Source organism: Spermophilus citellus (assembly GCF_964194105.1).
Source record: "Spermophilus citellus genome assembly, chromosome: 9".
Classification (NCBI taxonomy): Eukaryota; Metazoa; Chordata; class Mammalia; order Rodentia; family Sciuridae; genus Spermophilus; species Spermophilus citellus.
In genome coordinates, this window is record NC_138191.1 from 21,294,199 (window position 1) to 21,318,720 (window position 24,522).

At 40.8% G+C, this 24,522-nt stretch overlaps 2 protein-coding genes across 4 annotated transcripts; one reads left to right on the forward strand and one right to left on the reverse strand.

Annotated features, from left to right (window-relative positions):
* Positions 1–2,728: 2,728 nt before the first annotated feature.
* Positions 2,729–10,410, reverse strand: DCLRE1B (DNA cross-link repair 1B). The gene is made up of 4 exons (XM_081305281.1): positions 9,957–10,410; positions 8,874–9,039; positions 8,142–8,324; positions 2,729–5,752 (listed from the first exon to the last, which is right to left on the reverse strand). The coding sequence occupies exons 1-4, from the start codon at positions 10,143–10,145 to the stop codon at positions 4,689–4,691; spliced, it is 1,602 nt and encodes a 533-aa protein (XP_081161407.1). The 5' UTR covers positions 10,146–10,410; the 3' UTR covers positions 2,729–4,688.
* A 151-nt stretch (positions 10,411–10,561) lies between these two features.
* Positions 10,562–23,550, forward strand: AP4B1 (adaptor related protein complex 4 subunit beta 1). Of its 3 annotated transcripts, none has more exons than XM_081305279.1 (11): positions 10,562–10,715; positions 10,955–11,134; positions 12,754–12,978; positions 13,735–13,865; positions 14,313–14,460; positions 15,593–16,089; positions 17,907–17,990; positions 18,731–18,834; positions 19,932–20,139; positions 20,351–20,632; positions 20,877–23,550. In XM_081305279.1, the coding sequence occupies exons 2-11, from the start codon at positions 11,022–11,024 to the stop codon at positions 21,302–21,304; spliced, it is 2,220 nt and encodes a 739-aa protein (XP_081161405.1). In that variant the 5' UTR covers positions 10,562–10,715; positions 10,955–11,021; the 3' UTR covers positions 21,305–23,550. The 3 variants fall into 3 exon arrangements, with proteins under 3 accessions (XP_081161405.1, XP_081161404.1, XP_081161406.1); XM_081305278.1 differs by having other exon boundaries at positions 10,578–10,727; XM_081305280.1 differs by lacking the exon at positions 10,562–10,715 and adding an exon at positions 10,737–10,802.
* The last annotated feature ends 972 nt before the right edge of the window (positions 23,551–24,522 follow it).

A 24,522-nucleotide genomic window follows, 5' to 3' on the forward strand; every position in this document is an offset into this window, starting at 1 on the left:
TGTTTTTGTTTTATTTCTCTTCCTAAAGGCAGATGTCCAAGTTTTTATTTTATTTTTATCCCTGACTCCCTAAACACCAGAAATCTGGGCCCTCCTAATGTTTTGTTACTATAGAGCCAGACCCAATTTTCTTTGTTCCTCAAAAGCACATTGAGGATGGGATTATAGCACTGAGGACAACTCTGTCCTTCACTTGTAAAAAGTTGTGTGGGAGGAGTTAGGACTGGCAAAATAGCCATAGTACAATGGTGTTTAAGTATGTATATATTGTAAGGGGGGTGGCCAACAAGAAGTTCAAATCCAGCCTACGCAACTTAGTAAGGCCCTACACAATTTAGGGAGATCCTCACCCAAAATAAAAAACAAAAAGGGCTAGGGATGTGGCTCAGTGGTTAAAACATCCCTGGGTTCAGTCCCCTGTACAAAAAAAAAAAAAAGTAAATATTGTAAAGAAAAGACTAACCCATGGTGAGCCATAAATTTTACACAATTGAAAGATGATTCGATAAGTTATCTGTCAAGAAAAAGAACAAAGCCTCAAATCAGAAGGGCATTTCTTGATCTAGGAATGAGACAGACAAGGTGGAAGGGTGTAGCTAAATAAAAGCATTGTGGTCAAAACAAAGACAAGCTTAACCATTCTGAGAATCCCTGACAGGCAGTTGCTGATTCAGATTAATGATAAGGAAGAGCAGCAGCATTCTGCACAGGTGTAGGCGGTATGTCCTGGGGAAGAAAAAGGGGAAAACACCATGAACCCCAGACAAAAGAACTGGAGGTGGTGGCAGTTGGGGACAGTGGGCAATGGGAGGCAGGTAGCACACTAACAACTACTAAATAGTGTTGCATCTAAAATATGTGCACATGGACCCCCATACAGATTTTATCCTGCTTAAGAATTACTCCAAGAATGCAGAGAGAACTGTCTCCCCAGTCTTGGGTTCTCTACCCCAAGTCGGTTCTTTTTTTTTTTTTATTTTAAGTATTGGGATTGAACCCAGGAGTACTTCACCACTGAACTATATCCCTAGCCTTTTTTTTTTTTTTTTTTTTTTGGTACTGGGGATTAAGTCCAGAGATGATTACCCACTGAGGCTCATGTCCAGCTTTTTTTTTTTTTTTAATTATGAGACAGGGTCTTGATAAGTTGCATAGGGCCTTGTTAAATTGCTGAGACTAGCTTTGAATCTGTAATCCTCCTGCCTCGGCCTCCCAAACCGCTAGGGTAACAGGCCATGCGCCACCATGCCCAGCCCTTTTTTGTTTTTGAGACAGTTTAAATTTCTGAGGCTGGCCTGAAATTTTCAATCATCCTGCTCCAGCCTCCCAAATCTCTAGATTACAGACAGGCACCACTGCACCTGGTTAAATCTCTTTTCTGATTAAAAAGAAAAAAAAAAAAACATATCTATCTATCTCCTATTTCCTAACACAAAGGACAATCTGGGTTAAGAATGAGAGATGGTCCCCAATAGCCTGCCAGGCAGATATTTTTTTGAAAAGGGACTTAAGCCACTATTACAGTCCTTGTGGAAAAGTACAAGTTCTCCCACTGATCATGAAACAACTAATGGATCTCTAGGGAATTTTCTTTTTTAGGCATCTTCAAGCCTAATTGCAAGATCTTCATACTTCTTTGGGGTCATCTTTAGATTCTAAAAATAAGTTAATTTTAACTGGCTAGTTAACGATATAGGCAATGCCACATTTTTATATAAAATAGCTTTAAGAAACCAAATAAGGCACTACCAATATCTATTATGTCAGACATTTTTACCTTAGTAGAATAGTATGGCATTTTCTTATTATTAACATGCAAACATGTCACCAACAACTAAATTCCTTAAAGCCTTTTGTTTCTGCTCCCCGATCTGAATTCACACAGATCCACTTTAAGTAATATGTGTGACACAGCATGTGCCAAAAATGGACAGGCTTTCTTGTTGCTAGAAGATAACACAAATATGGGGGGCCCTGTACTGAGAACTTCCTTATCTCTCCCAGCCACCTGTGGGTCACACGGAGGTGAGATAACTAGAGACTCAGAGAAAGTTAGACATAAATATTATTATTTATTATTATTACATACTTCATTGCTATTAGTAAATATTTATTGACTTAACACAGAAGATGACTTTCCACATCTTAACATGTACCACTCTAGTAATATCATTTGAACTTAACGAATCTTCAAGGTATTTTATTTTTTGTTTGGTACTGGGGCTTGAACCCAGAGGCACTTTACCACTGAGCTACATCCCTAGCCCATTTTATTTTTTATTTTAAGTCAGGGTCTTACTAAATTACTAAGGGCCTTGCTAATTTGCTCAGGCTTGCCTCAAACTTGCAATCCTCCTGCCTCAGCCTCCCAAGTGGCTGGGATTACAGGCAGGTTCCACCAACCTCTACTGTTAAGGTATTTTAATGCTCTCTTCTGCAGAAAAGATGGTAAAGAAACTTTTCTGGGAGGTAATTTGGCACAATCTGCAATAACTTTAAACAGAAATCCTACTCCAGTAATTTACTCTGAGGAAATAACAAAAATACCAAGATATGTGCATAATGATATTCACTGTAACATAAAAAAAATTTTTTAAATAGTATGCAAAATGTTGGATAATATGGGATTTCAATAAGGCTTATTCACATAGTAGGGTATTATACAACTATAAAAATGGATGCTTTTGAATAATTTTAATGGCAGTGAAATGTTTATTTACAGACTAGATTTCTTTTTTTTTTTTTTTTGGTACCAGAGATTGAACCCAGGGGTACTTAACTGCCAAGCCTCATCCTCAGCCCTTTTTCATATTTTACTTAGAGACAGGGTTTTGATGAGTTGCTTAGTCACTGCTGGCTGGGAACTCCTCGTTATCCTCCTGCCTCAGCCTCCTGAGCCCAGAGTAATTTTTTTTAAGAACCAGAAGCTAAGAGCACCAACTGTGAATGGTTGCTTGAAATTAAATTTGAGGCCTCATGCACACTCAGAGTGCATTCCTCCTGCCTCACTCAGCCTCCACGAAGTTTTACCCCTAGCCCCAAGAACCAACATTTGAAATACCCATCATGTGACAGATTTGGAGCTAAGAGAATTTTACCTATTATTTAATTTCCATAGCAATCATGAATGGTAGGTATCTCCATCTCTATTCTATAGCTCAGGAACTGAGGCTCTACTAAATTTAAGCATTGTGCCCAGGGTGCCCTGGATTCAAGCCCAGACAATACCCAGGTTTCCTGCTGTACCATGTTTCACCTGCTGTGGCTCCTAGTAGGCCCTTGGGAGGCTTACAGTGAAGGTCACTGACAAAACAGAGCTGTGTATAGCTTGCTCAAGAGCAAGGGCTTGTTTGGCTTTCTAAACTCTTCATTTCTTCCTCCAAAAGTAGAAAACTCTTAACCCTACTATTTTGTATAATTAGAATGTACAAATTTTTTAAAAAAATAGTACTATATACATATGTATTTTATTTTATTTTTAAAATAGCAAACTCTTTTCCCCCTTAGGAATAGCCTTCATTTCTAAGGCTTGAAACTCCATGCTGAAGCAGTGTGGATTCACATGCCCAGCTCCAAGTGTCTGTGCCCTCTCAGAGCCAATTTCCTCATAGCCATGGGATCAGCTGTCCTGCTTATTGGTTTGGCATTTTGTCAGGTTATGAGCAGAAGGACAGGGCAGAGCTGCACACCCCCATCTCTTCCAGCCAGCTGGTTCCTTGGTCTTTTCCCTGGATACTAAAACAAACAGGCTGTGTGCTCTGGCTCCCTGCTCAAACCAAGGGGGGTGGGGGGCACAAAAATATCCCAGCTATGTGAACAATCAGAGGAATATCTGGCAGCACATTTGATCTTTTGTAATTTTATTTACACTTTATCCTTCAGCCAAAGTCAGTGCCTCTAGGCAACCAGAAGCCCTCATACCCTAAGCCTTAATGATCAGCTTGGTACAGCCTTAGTGAGGGGTACCCAACCCCCTTGCTGGTTCTGTTCCAAATGGGTCCCCAGTGACACTAACTGCACCTCCTCAGAAGAAGGCAGATGTGGAATTTTTCACCAGTGTTCCAAGGCCTCTTCATCATTTCCTCTTCCCTCCCAGAGGCAGAGACAGGAAGTTACTTGGATGGGGTCAGAGCAAGTCAGTGACACTCGGGTTTGGAACGTGCTGCTTAGGTCACCACTTTATCCTTCAGTACCACAGTTCATAATTAAAAAAATAAAACTACCTAGGGACTTTCATCTGGAAAGAGAAGAAGGGGATGTGGGGATGGCACATGACACAAAAAATAACAATGGGAATAACCTGATCCTTTTTGATTCACACTCTGACTCTTTCTGCACCCACATAAAAGGACTGTATGTTCATAAAAGTTTGAAAAATACAGGGTTAAACAAAGTTAAACAGATTAAGTTACTGCAGGACTACTAAGAACCTTTAATGTGCTCATGCACACTCTGAAGGGTTTATAATGAAAAGTGTTTCTTAAACATAATGAACTATAAAACTAAGGAGTTCATAGACACCTTGACTCCAATGAACAAGCTTTGTGAAGTGCTGCTTTAGGGTGAGCCCATAGGATCCTGAAAAGAGAAGTAAGGCCCCAAAGAAGCTTTCACTATAGTCTTCAGTTACTATCTTCAAAACTGTAGTAGTATATCTGACAAAGTTGTAGTTCTCCATTCTCCTGTCTCTACTTCAGTGAGGGCTGATGGTATTTTTCCACCTGCTGGTCAAAGCTTTTGGAAGAGAACCCTGCCTGGAAAAAGTTCACTGGAGTCAGAAGGTATTTTAGTGCCAGGCTCCTGAACTCAGTAAGAAGCGGGGCAGCCTTGCTGCTGTGAGATGGGGGAGAGTCATGGCTTATCCAATCACTCTGGTCCCCTGTGGCTGCTGGGCCATTATTGTCTTCCCTAGGTATGAAGGGTGGATCTAAGCCAATTTCCTCCCTGGGTTTTGGAGAGATAAATTTCTCATCTGGAGTCTTTAACTGCACTGAAAATCCCAAGGGGGCAGTCAACACAGTCACCATCTTCTGGGATTCACAAAAAGGAGCTGCCTTGTCCCATTCTTGGCTGCAGAGGTCTGGGAAAAACTGCTTCTTGACCCTCAAAGAATGGGGGGGATGTTGCTTCTCAAAGTCCCTTGGCCAGGGAGAAAGATTTTCTTTCTTGGTCTTCTTAGAGTCCCTGTCAGCTTGCGATTGATCAGTGTTTTCCTCAGGGGTTTCAAACACAACACCCTGGATTCTTGGCCTCTTTAGCTTCCTTTCTAACAGCCAGAGAAAGCTTGGTTTTCTAGAGAAGGAACTCATGTATTGCTGCACAGAGTCTGGAATCAGGGGCATAGAGAGCCTGGGACTCAGGCTGTCCTTAAAGTAGTCTCCACAGGGCTGTCGACTGACAATGGGCAGGACCTGACAAGGCTTCAGTGCTGCAACAAATGTACGAAGCTCAGAGTAGGAGGAATGGTCAGAGTAAGGGATAATATGGATATCAGGGTGAGAAGTGTGAATTTTTCGGCTTGTGGGAAGAATAGCAATGGTAGGGTGGGACTGGTTCCAATGCAGCATGGAGGAACGGCAGATCTCTGTATGGTCCACAGCATGGATGCGGCCAGCCTTCTCTTCCACTGTGAAGACATCTGCCAGGCCCAGCAGCTGCACCAACTCCAGACGCCGGGGACTCAATACCACCCAGGTCCGAAACTCTAGGGCCAGTTGCTCCAGCAATGACTCCTTTCCTAGACTATAGAGTCCTAAATAATGTTAAAAGGATTAGGAAAAGTAAAAGGAGAGAATAAAGCTATTGGAGAATCCTAATAAATCAACCAAATGTTTAACAAAAATAAAAAATTCATGGGGAAAACCAGGGAATCAAATCAGAGAGGAAGTGGCATTCGAGCTGAGATAAAATGGAAAATGGAGGACAGGAGCAAACACAATCTACTCATTCATTCAGTTCAACAAGAGAAAGCACCTACCAAGTGTGAGGAACTACAAAAACTAACAAACTATAAAAAGGTTTCGATCTTCCAGGAATGCCATCTGGACCCAGAAACAATGCAATCAAGAACAATAATAGAGATATACATACAGTGTTAGGAGGGCACAGAAGAGTAGCTAATAGCCTATGGAATTAGAGAGTTTCTGAAAAATGACAGCTGAACTAAGTCTAAGAATGGGTTAGGATTAATCTGGCAAGGAAAGGTTATGCCCAGAAAACATTTTAAGAGGAATCGTTCAATGTTACTAAAGTAAAAAAAAGAATTGGTAAGTAGTGATACTAAAGAGGTAAGCCAACATCATTAATTAGCAGTCCTGCATGTATTGGTAGAGAGCTGGGACTTAATTCTGAATGGCTTGAAGCAGGAATATGGCAAATTCTAATCAGAAGAATAATATGACCAGAGCAGGACTTTAGGAGAAAACACACACTCAGTAGCAACATTATCTGATTACCTGGATGAGAAAAAACTTGAATCAATTGGAAGGCCCAAATAGTACTCATATAGAAAGAAACAGAAAAAAATTTGGGCAATGGTTATGGAAATAGATATGGGAGATTTTATTTAATAATTGTTCTCAGATTTTTTCTGATGTCTCTATCAAATCCATAACAAGGTTGTGAACTACTTAAAAGAACATATATTTGTTAGACATCAACTTCATTCCTGATGGTTCAAATTTTCATTTTGGGGCACAAACGTACTTGATTTTCTTCCCTTTACATACTCCTAGTTTTTTCCTCTCCCTAGGCATACAGTAGGGATTTACACACTTGCAAAATAATCAGGCTCTACCACAGCACCCTCCTAGGTACTTCTATGGAAAATTCCTAAATAAAAATTTTAAGAAAAGCTAGGACAGATGTTTCTTTAGGAGCAGTCAGGCAATCCTGAGGGTAGGGAATATTTCTCAATTTGATAGTCACCTGGAAGGTCTATAATTTTTTCAATATTTCTTTAACCTCATTTGAAACTCCTTTAAGGGTTGCGAATGTCCTTTTAATATATTCATAATCATGGCAGATCTTTTGCCTTTTGTGGACTTAGAATTTTGGAAATAACCAAAAAGTCATTTAGAATTATATCCATTAAACTTTCTAAAACAAAGATTGATTTTCATAAACTATCTTCCAAAAGGCAGCTCTAATTGAGTCCCCAAAATGTGTTATATCACTAGAATCACTAGATATAGCAGTTGTTTTTTCAGTGAACCTAATTAAAGCATAACCCTCACTTAAATATCTATGTTCTGATAAATTTCATTCATTCAAATAGCAAATATTTATCAAATGCCTCAGTGGTAAGCATGGAATATATAAGTCCTATCTTCATTGAACTTACATTCTAGCAGGGAGACACAGAAAATAGAAACTAAATACAATAAAGATATACATTATGAAATATATTATAAGGCAATGAATGCAATATTGTCCCTCTTCTACTTAAAACCCTTCAACAGCTCTTTGTTAAGTTTAGGATCAAATTCAAAATGGTGCTAGGTATGGTGGTGCAAGCCTGTAACCCCAAGACTTGGAGGTTGAGGCAAGAGGATTGCAATTCAAGGCCAGCCTCAGCAACTTAGTGAGACTATGTCTCAGAATAAAAAAATAAATAAAAAGTACTGGGGATATAGATTAGTTAGAGCTTCCCTGGGTTCAATCCACAGTACCAAAAAAACCACAAAGTCCAAAATGACAAAGCAGCCCTATATCCCCTCCCACCTTTCCAGCATCCTTGCCCACCCAGTGTCTGTCGTATTAGCTGCTGCTTCTTTGTTCCACAAATACACAATTTCTTCCCATTTCCATCCATGTTCTCAAGGAGTTTGGGTGTGTGTGTATGTATGCACCGGGAGAAGTGGGGGATAGTCAATAAATAATAAGCAATAACGTATTAAAATGCAGGGTATATTGGGAAGTGATGAGTAGTATAAAAAATTAAAAAAGAAGTTGAATTGATCTAGGGAATCAGGAGTTAGAAATGTGAGAGTAACAATGGAGGGCAGGTTTAACTTCAATAAGGAGGTCAGAATAGGGTTCATAGAGAAGGTGAGAGCTGCTTGTGAAAGATTTGAGAACACTCAAAGAACCTAGATTCACTAGCTATAGGTGAAAAAAAAAAAGGAAAGGAAACAACTCACCAATCTTTATGTTATGTTGTGGGTACTTTCGAATGAGCTGGATAATCTGTTGGGCAGCTTCTTGTCGAGAAGGAAGAACCAATGCTGGGTTGCAATTGGTATTGTCTAGGTATAAAGTATGGATCTGTTTCCCCAATGTCAGGGCTGGCTCCTTCAGCATGGATGGCGTATATCGAAAATCACCTGGAAGAGAATATATGGAGGGCAGAAGGTCAGAGACAAAAGAATAGAAGAAAACTCTCCCCCGCCTCCAACAACAGATTGGTTGTTGATTTGTGGAAAAACTAGGATGTGTCCTGGCACTGAAAAGTATATGCATTACAGCTTCTTTGTGGAAATGTCTCCATCCTGCTCCCATTTATACCAGGTTGAGCCCAGGGTTGCTTAACCACTGAGCAACATCCCAGGCTTTTTTTTTTTTTTTTTTAATGTTTTGAGACAGATTCTCACTAAGTTGCTAAGATTGGTCTTCAACTTGCAATCTTCCTGCCTCTGCCTCCCAAATTGCTGGGATAACCGGCCTGCACCACTGTGCCCTGCCCTGCTCCTGTTTTTTAATTATATAATCTTCACAAGGATTGAACTGTCAAAGAGTGGGCAATCAGATGAGAAGGGGTCACTGCTTATAAGTGATGAAGCCAGAAGCCCTCCAGACTTCTATTGTGAGTTAAAGTTACTCAAGAAAAGTAGTATCTCAGCTGGAATGTGAGCAGGATCCCTTGGGAGACCCACCTGTATAAAGGATGGTTCCAAAGTATCCTTCAAAGAGAAACATGACAGAGCCAGGGCAGTGATTGGCATCGATGAGGGTTACAGTCATGGTCTCTCTTCCAGTTTCATCTAGAGGCAATACATGGCTCTCACCAACCTCCAAGGTTCGGATCCACTGCTTAGACACCTGAGGAAACAGTTGGGTCATCCCAGTAACCACAGACTCCCCTCCTGGAAGTACCCCTTACATGGATCAAAGAAAGGTGACCAATCCTGAGCCACCATGGAGTAAAAATTGTAAAGAGGCTTCCCAAGCAATCCCCTCTTCTACTTCCCACTCCCCATCCCACCCTTTGTATAGCTTTAAGAGTTTGAAAACAGTCTAGATAGTGATTCTCGAACTTTCTCTAGAGCATACTAATCCTTTGGGGTAAAAAAAAAAAAAAAGAAAAAGAAAAAAACAAATCTTGCCAGATTTTTCAGGATCTCCACAAGCCATAGCTGCTGAATCAGATGGGACATATGGGGGCTGAAGAGTTTGTATATTCATGTTACTTGGAGTCTTTTTTGGGGAAAGGTACTGGGGATTGAACCCAGAGGCACTTTTATCACTGAGCCATATCCCCAGCTGTTTTTATTTTTTGAGATAGGGTCTCACTAAGTTGAGGCCTAGCTAAACTGCTGAGGCTGACCTAGAACTTGTGATCCTCCTGCCTAGGCCACCACACCGGACTAGGTGGATTATTCATTTGTTTTTGGGTGCTAGGAATCAAACCCAGGGCCTTGGCAAGGGCTCTACAGAGAAACCACATCTCTAGCCCAGATGGATTCTTAAGGCAAGTTTGGGAGACACTAGCCTAGCTTATGTGAAAGAAATAATTCCTTTGGCTGAACTGACCTACTTAAAGCTAAAACATCTCAACATCTCCAGTCGTTCTGTTGAAAGCCGCACTCCTAACGATACATTTTGGGTTCAAACAATTCCTGCATTAGTAAAAATTAGTTCTCTTGGCCCCCACTTTGTGACTCCAAGGTTGTGACAGATCAAGTCCCCACCCAGATGCCTGGACCAGCTCTTAAAGAGGATTACTCCAGCTCCCATACCTGTAGGTGACGGTGCAAGAGGTGGGCGGTGATGGGGGAGCAGTAGAGGGGTCGGGCCCAAGTGCTAGACAGGCCTACTGTGTGGTCCGAGTGCATATGGGACAAGAAGAAGAGCCGAGCAGTACTAGCCCGGCGCAGGCTCCAAAAGTCCACAGCAATGGGCGTGTGGGGAATCAGGACCCCGTTCATGGTGGAGAGGATGGGCTCTACTGGAGCAGGGCTCCTGCGTGAGGATTCCACATCGGCGCCCCGGTGGAAGACATGCCGGGGCAAGAACAAGGCCGTAGGCCCTAAGGGAAAGCCAACCCAAAGGAGGAATAAGTTACTAGAATAAGCAAAAAGGAAGTGACAGTGTTCGTGGGAGTCGGGGAGAAAGCCCACATCGCGGAAGTTGCTCTCTCGAGTGCCACTCCCACCCGAGCGCGGGATCCGAGGCCCAGCCGGCACTCAAAGCGCGCGCTGCTGGGAGGAGACAGGCCCAAGTAGCCGATTTCCGATTGCCAGTCGAAGCTCCACTAGGAGCCGCGCGGCTGCGCCAGGAGGTGACCGGTTGGGGGAAGGGCACCTTAAGGTCGGGTTCGGCGCTCACAGCGAGAACTCAGTGAGGACTCTTGGGGACAGGGCGGGACTTCCGCCAAAAGCGTGATTGGGTCTCTCCGTGACGGCAAAGGCGCGGAGGCAGAAGAAAGGCTGGAACCGGAGAGGGAGGGATCTGCGGCCGGTCGGCGGCGGGGATGGAAATTCCGTGCAGGCCTGGAGGTAGCTGGAGAGGTCTGTGGGCGGGGCGAACAGCCTGCGGGGCTGGGGTTGGGCCTGAAGGCCTAGGTTGGGGCTCGCCCGGGACGGGTGAGGGTTGTAGCCTGAGTGTCGGAGAGAATGGGTCCCAGCTCTGGGGAAGCTACTAAGGCTGGGGCAAGATGTCGTCTTAAATAGTGGTTTTTGTTGTTGGGTTTTGTTTTTGTTTTTGTTTTGCACTGACCCAAATTTTCTTTGCTCAGGATCCCACATCAAGACTAAGAGTTTCTTAGGTACCGCGGGAACTGCCCCGTGAACGTGTTCGAGAAGATGCCGTATCTTGGCTCCGAGGACGTGGTGAAGGAACTGAAAAAGGCTCTGTGTAACCCTCACATTCAGGCTGATAGGCTGCGCTACCGGAATGTCATCCAGCGAGTGATTAGGTATCACCCAACTGCCTCAGCCTGCCAATCCTCCGCACTCCCCTTGCCCCACCTTGCAGTCCCCTTCAGGGATCGCCACCCCCAGCCACTCTGAAAGAGTAGAGGAACTTTCATACAAGGCTGTTTTACCACTTCATCTTCATGCTGCTTCTCCAGATTGCCACCTCATTCTCCTTTTTGGGAAATCCTTTACTCAGCGAAATCCCTTCATAATACGGACTGAACAATTACACATTACTGTTGACTCTCTGATATTTCTAGTATGGAGATGATTTATAGCTTCAGACCCACATATACCACTGCCTGCTTGGCATTTCCACCTGGATAGTTCTTCAAAGGTATTCCCAAAATAGCACCAGCGTTCTTCCCTCCTTCCCAAACCTGTTCTTCTTCTATTGTGTTGATGAATGTCACCAGCCAGTCTAATAAGCATGCCAATCAACCTTGATGACACCTGATTCTTCACTTTGCATGTCAGGTGGTCTGAATAATTCTAAATACCCACTTCTGTTTTGATTGAGGCCTTCATTACCAAAGCCATTGTAGTTTACAATACACTGGTCACCTTGCTAGCTCGTTTATTTTTATTTATTTTGTTTTTTGTGGTACAGGGGATTGAAACTAGGAACACTTTTTCACTGAACCACATTCCCTGCCCTTTTTATTTTTTATTATGAGATGGGGTCTAAGTTGCTTCAGAGCTTGTTAAATTGCTGAGGCTGTCTTTGAACTTGCCATCCTCCTATCTCAACCTTCCAAGTTGCTGAGCTGCTCATTTTAGTTAGAATTTTTCCACTATATAAATCTGAGTACATAACTCTTGCCTACAGCTGTCATTCACAGTCTTTAGTATGCACAAAGGTCCTGTGGGGTGCTTTTATGTTTTTTTTTTTTTTTAAGGAAGTCCAGCAGTTGATTCTAATTTTAGTAGGATGGGATGGAACCCTAACTAACATCTCTCCTGATGCCAGTAGTTTGATTCCACAGTTTAATAATCATCTACAGAATAAAGTACAAACTTACTACTGCCCAAGGAAACTCTACTAATGCAACTGCCTGTAGACTCTCAGAAGAATGTTCTCTTTTTGTTCACATCTATATGTCTCGCAGCATGTATCATTAACTAGAATATCTGTCTAATGAATTTCCTGATCATTTGGCTGAGACATTACTTCTGTGGAGAAACATTTTCTGACTTCCTGATAGTGTTAGACCTCTGGGTCCCCTCTGTACTTTGTACATGACTTCTGTTTAAATACTTGTTTATTGTACTGTAATGGTATTCTTGTCTGGTTCTTTAGTTGATTTTGAGTTCCTTGAGGTTTGAGACTTCACCTTCTTCAAGATTATGACCCCAGAGCATAAACTTGGAATATAAAAGCTGTTTCATTGGAATGTACTAGGGATTCAACAAATGTTGAACAGTTAGAACAACAGTGTTTATTGAATACCTACATTGTGAAATATTGTGTGATATAATAGACAAAGTAGACCTGGTTGCATCCCTCTGAAAGATCATAATCTAATTGGATAACCAGAAAATGGAAAAGTAAAACTTCCTCTGTTGTAGGTTGGGGATTTTGTAATTTACTTCTTCCTGCTATGTATCTTGATTTCAGGCACATGACTCAGGGCTTGGACATGTCTGGTGTTTTCATGGAAATGGTAAAAGCCAGTGCCACTGTAGATATTGTTCAAAAGAAGTTGGTTTATCTATACATGTGCACATATGCACCCCTGAAACCAGATCTGGCTCTCCTGGCCATCAATACACTGTGCAAAGACTGCTCGGACCCCAATCCAATGGTGCGAGGGCTGGCACTACGAAGTATGTGTAGCCTCAGGTGAGCAACCTCTTCCCTGCCTGGTCCTCAGAGGCTGATGAGTTCAGAAAGCAATGGGGCACATTTTTTGTTGGTTTGTTTTTGTGCTGCTGGGGATCAAACCCAGGGCCTCACACATACTAGTCAAAGTGCTTTACTACAGAGTTACAATACCAGCCTATGGGTCAGGTATTTAATGAGAACAATTTATTTGAGCTCTTAAGTACTAGGGAAAATACTGCTATACCCTTAACTCAGATTTTCAACCATCGTTGACTTAATAAATTGTATCATGTGGTCGTATTAAAGGAGGTTTTTTTGGGGGGGTACCAAAGATTGAACCCAAAGGCACTTAATCACTGAGACATATCTCTAGCCCTTTTTATTTGTATCAGGGTCTCACTAAGTTGTTTAGGGTCTTCCTAAGTTGCTGAGGCTGGCTTTGAACTTGTAGTCCTCCTGCTTCAGCCTCCCGAGCTGCTGGGATTACAGGCATGCACCACCACACTAGGCTTAAAGATTTTTAATTCTCACTCTTGGTAACAGTCCTCAGTTTGGACTAAAAAGTTAAATAATTACTACTATGAGGATTTTTACTGCCCTTGTAGCATTATTCTAAATGAAAAGTAAAATTATGGCATTTTAAGTTTGGGATAGGTTTTCTCTAGTTGTTTATGATATGACAGATGCATACTCTGACACCTACTAAACCCTCTGTTAAGTGAAGAGGGACCTAATTATTTCAGGATCTGGTTGACTCCAGGATTTGTCGTTTAGGATGCCTGGTGTGCAGGAATATATCCAACAGCCTATTCTCAATGGTCTGCGGGATAAAGCTTCATATGTCCGGAGGGTGGCAGTCCTTGGCTGTGCCAAGATGCATAATCTTCATGGAGACTCTGAAGTTGGTAAGTTCACAGTAATCCACCATGATCAATATTTATTCATGCTTCTATTATGTGTATGACGTTATAAAAGATTATATAGCCTCAGTAGAAAATAATGTAGTTCCACTTCTGTGCATGTCTCTTAGTAGGATTCAGGGGTAGGTAGTTTCTGATATTAGAGAACTCATTTTGGGGGGCCCAAGTAAGAACTTTGCTTTAGTTACTTAGAACAATTTGGAGATGGAAGTTTTTTGCTTTACACATTTTTTTCTTTTTTTAACTCCTTTTTTTCATCCTTTGTTTCACTACTTTTATCTTTCTCCCTTTCAGTCTGCTTACATTTTATTGCCTTTGTCATTTTTATAGCAGAGAAGTTCAGCTTTATCTTCCTGGAGCTATTACTCTGGCCCTCTTCCTATAACTCTGAAGCTTTTCTTCTTTATCTGAGATCTTTGTTCTTTTTTATAGATGGTGCCCTGGTAAATGAATTATACAGTTTGCTGCGTGACCAGGATCCAATTGTGGTTGTGAACTGCCTGAGGTCTCTAGAGGAAATTCTGAAACAGGAAGGAGGTGTTGTCATTAATAAGCCCATCGCCCACCATCTTTTAAATAGGTTTGGATGCCTCTGTGCTCTTTTTATTATGAGGTCTGCATCCTGATAGGATGTTGTTGATGTATTAAATTAAGGAGAAATCTTGCCGGGCATGGTGGTGCATATCTGTAATCCCAGTGACTCAGGAAGCCGAGGCAGGGGGATCATACCCTATCTCAAAATAAAAATAAAAAGGCCTGGAGATGTGACTCAGTGGTTAAGTACCTGTGGGTTCAATCTCTGGTACAAAAAAAAAAAAAAAAAAAGTCTTGAACAACTTTTATAGGGTAGAAAAGAGAGGAGAGTTAACCATGATTATTATCTTCCTCACATTTCTTTTATTTGCCTTAATTTCTCTGACTGATATGTAAAATCATAAAAATATCCTGTGGGAATACGTTCTTTCCTCCTGTACAGTCATTATGTCCCCAAACTAAGCCTTAATTATATCTTAAAATTTAGGGAATCTGGCCAAGTATGGTGGGGCAGACCTAAAATCCCAGTGGCTTGGGAGGTTGAGACAAGAGAATCCAAAGTTCAAAGCCAGCTTCAGCAAAAGCAAGGCGCTAAGCAATTCAGTGAGACCCTGTCTCTAAATAAAATGCAAGATAGGGCTGGGGATGTGGCTCAGCGGGAGAGTGCCACAGTTCAATCCTGGTACCCCCCCCCCCCCAGAAAAAAAATTAGGGAATCTGGCCAATGTGTAGTGACACATGCCGTAATCCCAGCTATACAGGAGTCCAAGGCAGGAGAATCATAAGTTCGAGGCTAGCCTTGGCAAATTAGCAAGATCCTGTCTCAAAAATAAAAGGGGCTGGGATGTAGCTCAGTGGTAAAGTGGTTGTTTAGAATTCACAAGGCATCAGATTCAATCTTCATTACTGCCGGAAGGAAGGGAGGGAAGGAGGAAAGATAGATATGGATCTACTGTATACTGATTGTGGGATTAGTTAGGTGAGTGTGAATTTGTACCATCAAATTAGAATTTTCAGTCTATTTTGCATAAATTTAAAGAACATGTGAAAAGAATGATTTGATTATGGCTTACCCCATTTTTAAGAATTCTCCTCATGTTATGATGAACATAGCAGTAGCATGGAGATGGTCCTAATTTTGCTGTAAAAATAATACTTTTTTTTTCTTTGTTGAATAGAATGTCAAAACTGGATCAGTGGGGCCAGGCTGAAGTATTGAACTTTTTGCTCCGCTACCAGCCCCGCAGTGAGGAGGAACTATTTGACATTCTCAATCTGTTGGACAGCTTTCTCAAGAGCAGCAGCCCAGGAGTGGTGATGGGAGCCACCAAACTCTTTCTAATTTTGGCAAAAAAGTTTCCCCACGTACAAACTGATGTGCTTATGCGAGTCAAGGGACCTTTACTAGCTGCCTGTTCTTCAGAGAGTCGAGAGCTCTGTTTTGCTGCCCTCTGTCATGTGCGCCAGATCTTGCATAGTTTGCCAGGTCACTTTAGCAGCCACTACAAAAAGTTTTTTTGCTCCTACTCGGAGCCCCACTATATCAAACTACAGAAGGTAGAGGTGCTATGTGAACTGGTAAATGATGAGAATGTGCAGCAGGTGCTAGAGGAGCTTCGAGGGTACTGCACTGATGTGTCTGCTGACTTTGCACAGGCTGCCATCTTTGCCATAGGTAGGTATCTGCTGCTTTTCCTTCTTGGAGAAAGAGCCTAGATCAGCCAGCTTGAAAGCTGTAGTTAGAGGAACCATAGAGGATAAAAGAGAACGAATCTTGCTTCAGAGACAAAGTAACACACACTATGGAATTGGGTCAATGATTACAAGCAAGGGGGAAAGGAGACTTTTTTTTTTTTTTTTTTTTTTTTTGGTTAAGACTGGTGTTGTCATGTCTTCCAGGCTAAAAAATACAGGTAACTCAAACTATAATACTTAATTTTTTAAAATAATTTTTTAGTTGTCAATGGACCTTAATTTTATTTATTTATAGTCAGTGCTGAAAATTGAACCCAGTGCCTCACACATACTAGGCAAGTGCTCTATCACTGAGCCACAACTCCAGCCCCTGTGATACTTAATTTATATTGCCTTTTGTGTCTTCTATCCAAAATGCTTTCCTGTACTTCATCTTTTTTTTTTTTTTTTTTGGTACTGGGGATTGAACCCAAGGTGCTCTACCACTGAGCTATATCCCCAGCCCTTCTTTATTTATTTTGAGACAGGATCTCACTAGGTTGCTTGGGTTAGCTTCAAACTTGTGATTCTTCTGCCTCAACCTCCCAAGTCACTGGGATTGTAGGCATGCACCACCAAGCTTGGCTTAACTTCATTTTAAAGATGAAGAAATGTGGATATAAGATTATTACATTGTCTCTGGGCATGGTGGCTCACACCTGTAATTCCAACAGTTTAGGAGGCTGAGGCAGGAGGATTGCAAGTTCAAAGCCAGCCTTGGCAACTTAGTGAGGCCCTGAGCAACTTAGACCCTGTCTCAAAATAAAAAATAAAAAAGGCTGGGGATATACCTTAATGGTTAAGTGCCCCCTGGATTCAGTCCCTGGTACACACAAAAAAAATTATTTTCTATATATATAATTTACTTATATTGCATATATATATTTTTTTTTCTTATACTGCCAAAAGTTCCTATAGTACCTGAACTGGAATTGGAACCCAGCTATTCTAACTCAAAGTCCTGTGTCAGTTCACCAGTCATTTATTGACCTTCTATAATTATAATACTGAATGCAGGCTAACACAGAATAATTCCTTGATTTTAGAGACTTTGGATTTTTTTTTTTTTAAAGAGAGAGTGAGAGAGGAGAGAGAGAGAGAGAATTTTTTAATATTTATTTTTTAGTTCTCGGCGGACACAACATCTTTGTTGGTATGTGGTGCTGAGGATCGAACCCGGGCCGCACGCATGCCAGGCAAGCGCACTACCGCCTGAGCCACATCCCCAGCCCGAGACTTTGGAATTTAAAAGGCTAGAGAAACAAAAAAATAAAAGCAGCTGAAGAACTGTTTTAGAATGCTTCAAGTGGAAAAGGGGGGAAACCCTCATATTTGGAATAAAGTATGGTTATTAGAGGCGGAGAAGAGGGACAAAGAACAGAGTAGAAATCCTCACAATTAAGAGATTGCCATCAAGTGTCCACAGTGGAAATATTCATGGATTGATGCACTGCAACAAAAGTGGTGCTCCTATCTAGCTCATAAATATTTTGTTACTGTGTTTTTAACCTTGTTCTATGGGAAACTTTTTGTCCATGAACTTTTAGTTATCTAGTGGTCAGTGAAATGGATTGGATTCTTTTTTTACCCAAGTTTCTTTTACAGAAAACTCAGAGTCTTATTTTATCAAGTAAGGAGTGATTATTTGTTTGATTGTTTGCTTCTGGATGTCTTTAACTAATGGAAAATAATTTTAGAATGACATGCTACTATTAGATGTAATAGTAACATTTTTATCTATGTTTTCTTCCTCTGTAGGTGGAATTGCCAGGACTTACACAGATCAGTGTGTGCAGATTCTAACAGAGTTGCTGGGGCTTCGTCAAGAACACATAACTACAGGTAATGGCTACCTTTCTAAAATTTTTTTAAGGAGCTGGCCTATTGTAATTTCCTCCCAAATATTTTTGTTGTTGTTGAATGAATAATATAGAATTTTGAACTTTTCCTTGCATCATCTGTTGTTATCAGAGAAGCTTAGGATCTGTAGATATAATAGGGTGGAGGCTTAAGGCTGTCATGAGTCACTTGGTGAGGCCCTAATAGATATATTATAGATAGGGAAGATACTACAACAACCTTTCTTGTCATTTCCCTATCATTACTTTTTTTTTTTTTCTACATTGCAGTGTACTCTAGTCAGTTGTTTCTAAGACTAGGACAAGGGTGAAGCAAGCAAGTTGCCTAGGATGCAAAATTTAGGTGAGCGCTCACTCTTAGGTTCATGCAAATGCCAGCCCTTCATGTTTCTTAAATTTTGCACGTTAGCACCTCTCTTGCCTCACACAGTCTCAGTCCTGGTGACTTTATTTTATTGTCTTTAGAGTATCATTCAACAGCAACAGTACCCATGTTTGCATGCAGCTTTATATTTTACATAGTGCTTTTCCATATATTAGTTCATTTATCTCCATGTCAATTTAATAATATTAACATTCGTGCAAGAAAATATTGTTCAGGTAATAAGTGATCCCTCCAGAATCTTTTTTCTCAGAAATCTAGTCCAAATGTATAACTTCTTAAGATTCTTTCCTGTGTGGAGGCTCTAATGCTGTGCTCTTGTATCCTGGGCTATGTTGTAGTGGTGGTGCAGACGTTCCGAGACCTGGTTTGGTTGTGCCCTCAGTGTACCGAAGCAGTGTGTCAGGCCCTGCCTGGCTGTGAGGAGAACATCCAAGATAGTGAGGTAGAATATAATTTTCCTTTACTTCTTGGCATAGAGGGAATGCTTAGGACTGGCTCTTCTAAAATGTAATCTGATTATTCTTTCTACCCTGTTTCTGATGTGGAAATCTTAGGATTAATTTCACCTCAGATTCTCTTTTGGATGTAAATGACATATAAATTATAAAACCAAGATTTATGTATGGCTTTTATTACAAATCCTATATATGAGGGAGGGCTGTGAGGTACTAGGGATTGAACCCAGGAGTGCTCTACCACTGAGTTACATCCCCAGCCCTTTCTTTAAGTAATTTTTAAAAATTTGAGATAAGGTCTCACTAGATTGCTGAGGCTGGCCTCAGACTTGCCATCCTCCTGCTTCAGCCCCTGAAGTAGTTGGAATTACAGGAGTGTGCCACACTGTTCAGTGTTTACATTCTCTGATATTGCTGTTCTCTTTAACAATTTTGAGTCAGATTTTTAGACTATGGAGATTTCAGTTGGAATCAGAATCAGAATCATTTGTGGAATCTTTAAAAAATTTGGATGTCACCCAAGGTCTGCTGAATTAAATGTTCAGGGGTTCAAGGCTGAGGTTGTAGCTCAGTGGTAGAGCACTTGCCTAGCGTGTGTGAGGCAGTGGGTTCAATTCTCAGCACCACATAAAAATAAAATAAAGGTATTGTGTCCACCTACAATTAAAAAATAAATATTAAAAAAAATGTTCAGGGATCTGTCTACCTATGGACCTGCACACTGCAGTGTGTACTTTAGGTTAATAACCACTTTCATGAAACATTTAGAAAAATTATTTCAGTAGCTTCCACTGAAACATTAAACCCCAAATTGGGCCAAAGGCCCCAAAGATGAAGAAACCTTATTTATTGCTTAATCAGCATAAGTTATGAAAGTTTGGGGTTTTCTCCTGTGCATTAGAATTTCATTCTTATTTGTTGTAGAGAGTTCAGTAGGAGAGACCAGTACAGTGCAAGTTGAAATAAATAAAAGATTACCTTTTTTCTGCATGCATCAGGGAAAAAGCAAAGCCAATGATTGTTCACTATCTTCTGTTTGGGAGAACCAAGTGTTGAGCACCTGTTCTTATCCTTCCATTCCTAGGGAAAGCAAGCACTTATTTGGCTACTTGGTGTTCATGGGGAAAGAATCCCCAATGCTCCTTACATATTAGAGGACTTTGTAGAGAATGTGAAGTCAGAGACATTTCCTGCTGTTAAGATGGAGCTACTCACTGCACTCGTGCGCCTTTTCCTTTCTCGCCCTGCTGAGTGCCAGGATATGCTGGGACGTCTGTTATATTACTGCATCGGTAGGTTTTTTAGAAGGAAATAGTACTTGCCATGGCCCATGTTAGAAATTCTCACAGCTTTCTTTGTTTGTTGAGTCACATCTGGGACCTGAAAAGAAAATGTTAATGCTTTTTTAGGGTTTTCTCTCTCCATTTTTCTCTCCTACTATGGTTGGCACAAGGGTAAGAGGAGAGTGTTTTGTTTTTAATTAACTCTTTTGTTTGATTTCAGAGGAAGAAAAGGATATGGCTGTACGGGACCGAGGTCTCGTCTACTATCGCCTCCTCTTAGTTGGGATTGATGAAGTTAAGCGTATCCTGTGCAGTCCTAAATCTGACCCTTCTCTCGGACTTTTGGAGGATCAGGCAGAAAGACCTGTGAATAGTTGGGCTTCTGACTTCAACACTCTGGTGCCAGTGTATGGCAAAGCCCGCTGGGCAACTATCTCTAAATGTGTAGGGGCAGAGCATGGTGGTTCAGAGCGTTCTCACACAGCATCCTTTGCTGTATCAGGTAAAGATGGTTCTTTCCTTATATCTTGTTATGAAAAATCTTTAACTTTTGTAATGACTGGTAGGAAAGTAGAGTACGCTAGCTAAATACCAGACTATTACCTGAATTCGACACCTTTGAGCAAGAAAAGAGCTCATTATTGTTTATTTAAGACAGTCACGGTGTATACTTTTGGGAATGTAAATTTAAAATGTAGCTCTTACAGATTCATAAATCTCTTACACAAACTTTCTGACTCTTTTAGGACAGCTGATTTCTGAAGAGAACAAGGGGAGAGTACAAGAAGCCCCTGATTCTGAAACTCTCATGTTGGTCCCCAATTGCCAGCTTACCGCTGAGTATTTTGAGAAAACTTGGCTTAGCCTCGAAGTTGCTCACCAGCAGGTGCTGCCTTGGCAGGGAGAAGTCCATCCTGACACTCTCCAGATGGCTCTACAAGTAGTGAACATTCAGACCATTGCAATGAGTAGGGCTGGGTCTCAACCATGGAAAGCCTACCTCAGTGCTCAGGATGATACTGGCTGTCTATTCTTAACAGAATTGCTGTTGGAGTCTGAGAACTCAGAAATGCAAATCTCTGTGAAACAAAGTGAGGCAAGAACTGAGACACTGAACAGTTTTATGTCTGTATTAGAAACTGTAATTGGAACAATTGGAGATATAAAATCATAACAGATCGTTGCTGCGTGGCCTCAGTGCAATGAATAGCTATCAGAGTTCCTTTGTTTTCCTTATTTTAGCTGCTTATGAGTCCAGATAATATTAGAAGCAAAGGAGAGTTGGAAATACAAAAATCAGGATTCTTGTGGGTGGGATTCACCCCCACCCCCCATACTAGGGAACCCTGGGGTGCTTAATCACAAAGCCACATCCCCAGCCCTTTTTTATTTTTTACTTAAAGACGGCATCTCACTAAGTTGCTTAAGGCCTGGCTTACCTCAGACTTGTGATCCTCCTTCCTCAGCCTCCTAAGTCACTGGGATTACAGGCATGCGCCACAATGCCTAGCTGTTCTCATATTTCTAATCATGCTTTTTAGTCCAGGGTCCAAAGTCCTTGGTGTACTATCTAAAGTACCTCTTTAGTGTCATGTATCACCATTCCCAAACATACCCTCTCTGACAAACACAAACCACTTTCAGTTTCCTGAATGTTCTTATGTCTGTGCCTTAACACCTGCTTTTATTTCCTGCCTAGAACGTTTCCTCACCCTTGTATCTTCTTTAATTAACACCCACTGTGTCTTTCAGTATTTAGCTGAGTTACAGCCCTTTCACGAATTATTCCATGACCCTCACAGCCTACATTTTGTTCAGGCTGTCAGAGTGGCCAGTGCATACCTCTAGCACTGCTACCGTAACTTATCTCGTCCTCACTTTTTATTTTATTCATACCAATTACATCTTGTACATTGAGACCACTAATACAAAAAACAGTTCTAATAAATAATGGTAAAATATAAATAAGACTAAACTATCCAGTAAGGGGAAAATGAAAATATCGGTTAAGGCCAATTGGGTTGGGATGGGGAAATACACAAATGTTTAGGCTAAAAGGGTCGACAGACATAGTGTGTCTCAGCTGTGACTCTATAGATGTCTAGGCAGTCATAGTGAAAGGAAACATATAATTGTCATCAAAGAGGAAGAAATTTTCCATTTTTAATTTCAAAGAGAAATTTATAGTTTCATTTAGATGGGCACAAAGCCATATATATATGTGTTTGTGTGTGTGCATATATATATATATATATATATATCTGCATATATATATATATATATATATATCTGTATATATAGGACCCTATAGGAAATTAGTAAAACTTTTCTCATGACTTTTTTTTGCAGGAGGGGTACTGGGGATTGAACCCAGGGGCACTTATTTTACCACTGAGCTAAATCTCTAGTCCTTTTTAAAAAAAAAATTAATATTTTTTAGTTAATTTTTTTTAGTTATCAACAGACCTTTATTTTATTTATTTATATGTGGTGCTGGAGTTTGAACCCAGTGCCTCACACATGCTAGGCAATTGCTCTACCACTGGGCCATAACCCAACCACCCCCCACCTTTTAAAAAATATTTATTTTTTAGTTGTAGTTGGATACAGTACCTTTATTTTACTTATTTATTTTTATGTGGTGCTGAGGATTGAACCCAGGGTCTCGCACGTGCGAGGAAAGCGATCTACCACTGAGCCACAACCCCAGCACCCCTAAACCCCTTTTTGAAATTTTGAGACAGGGTCTCACAAGTTGCTGAGGCTGGCCTTAAACTTGTAATATCCTACCTCAGCTACCTGAATTACTGGGATTATAGGAGTGTGCCACTGCTCCCAGCTATATGTTTTCTTATTGGGTTCTTCAATAAAATCAGAGCATAACTTGAACATGGAGTTTAATTAAGGAGTATCTTCAAGGACTTCATATAACATTGCCCAAGTATGTGGTCTTCATCATCCACCTTAATTCCAAGACTTCTACACCTAGATTTATAAACTCCGTGTGCTTCGGATAAATTTTTGCTTGTCACTTTTCTCAACTATGTGTTCTTCACAGGAGTACATAATAGTATTGAATTTTCTAGTAAGAGCCTGAACTTTTTAAGTTGTTTATTAAAGGGTCTTCTCGCCCCACTGGACAATTTATGAACAGTGGATGTCTTTCCATCTGTGTTCATGGTGCCTGCCACATAATATTACTCCATAAACAGTAATTGACTGTAAGTAATTAAGATTCCAATAGTGTTTTGAGATTGCTGCTTTATTATATTGTATCAATTGTAGAGAAAATAATGGAATTTCATCTAGACCTGGACTTCTTAAAAGTGGCAGTTTTGACATTTGGGGAAGGATAATTTGTTATGGGAGGATAATTTGCTATGGAAGGATAATTTGTTTCCTGTGCACTATAAGATAATTGTTGGCAGAAACTCTGGGCTTCTACGTAATGGATGCCAGTAGACATTGTGTTGTGACAACTAAAAATGTCTCCAGACATTTCTAAAGGACCTTGGGCGAGGGGCAACATTGCTCCCATTTGAGAATCATTAATCTAGATTATAAATCTCCCGGAAATGGAAAGGGAGAAATGAGAACTTCTTCAGAATTGCTTTTTTCCCGTATTTTTATTTGTTCAGTTAATCCGTGAATGTCTAGTTAAGGTATTATGAGAAATGAAGTGTGAAGTGCTTCCAATTGAAAGTATGGCAAGAAAATAGGATGTAGGTTTAGAACTTGACTTTTTAAAATGAAATACTGCAGCCAGGTTTGGTAGCACATGCCTGTAAACTTGGGAGGCTGGATTTCAAGTTCAAGGCCAGCCTCAGCAACTTAGGCTCTAAACAACTTATCCAGGTCCTATCTCAAAATAAAAAGGACTGGGGATGTGGGTCAGTGATAAAGTGCCCTGGCTTCAATCCCTAGTACCAAAATAAATAAATAATAAAACAAAATTTAAGACTATAATTGAATTATTAACCTAAAGGAAATTTTATATGACTCACCTATTGAATAAATGTTACTAAAGCACACGAGGCTCAGTGGTGCATGCCTGTAATCAGAGCCTGAAGCAGAAAGATTGAAAGTTCAAATCTAGCCTGGGCAACTTAGCAAGACCTGGTCTCAAAATAAAAACTAAAAAGGGCTAAAGATGTACCTCAGTGATAAAGTGCTACTGAGTTCAATCCCCAGTATAGGGGGAAAATTTTTTTTTAACCTAAAGTGATCCCAACTACTGGAGCTTTTTAAAGAGTGAGTTCTAACTTGATTGCTTTTTGTAATAAAAGAAGCATATATAGCAGAGTATGAAATTGTTTCTGGAAAGTGTATTTATAAAATTTTCTCAGTGGAGAGGTGTGATGGCACACATCTGTAATTCCAGCAGCTTGGGAG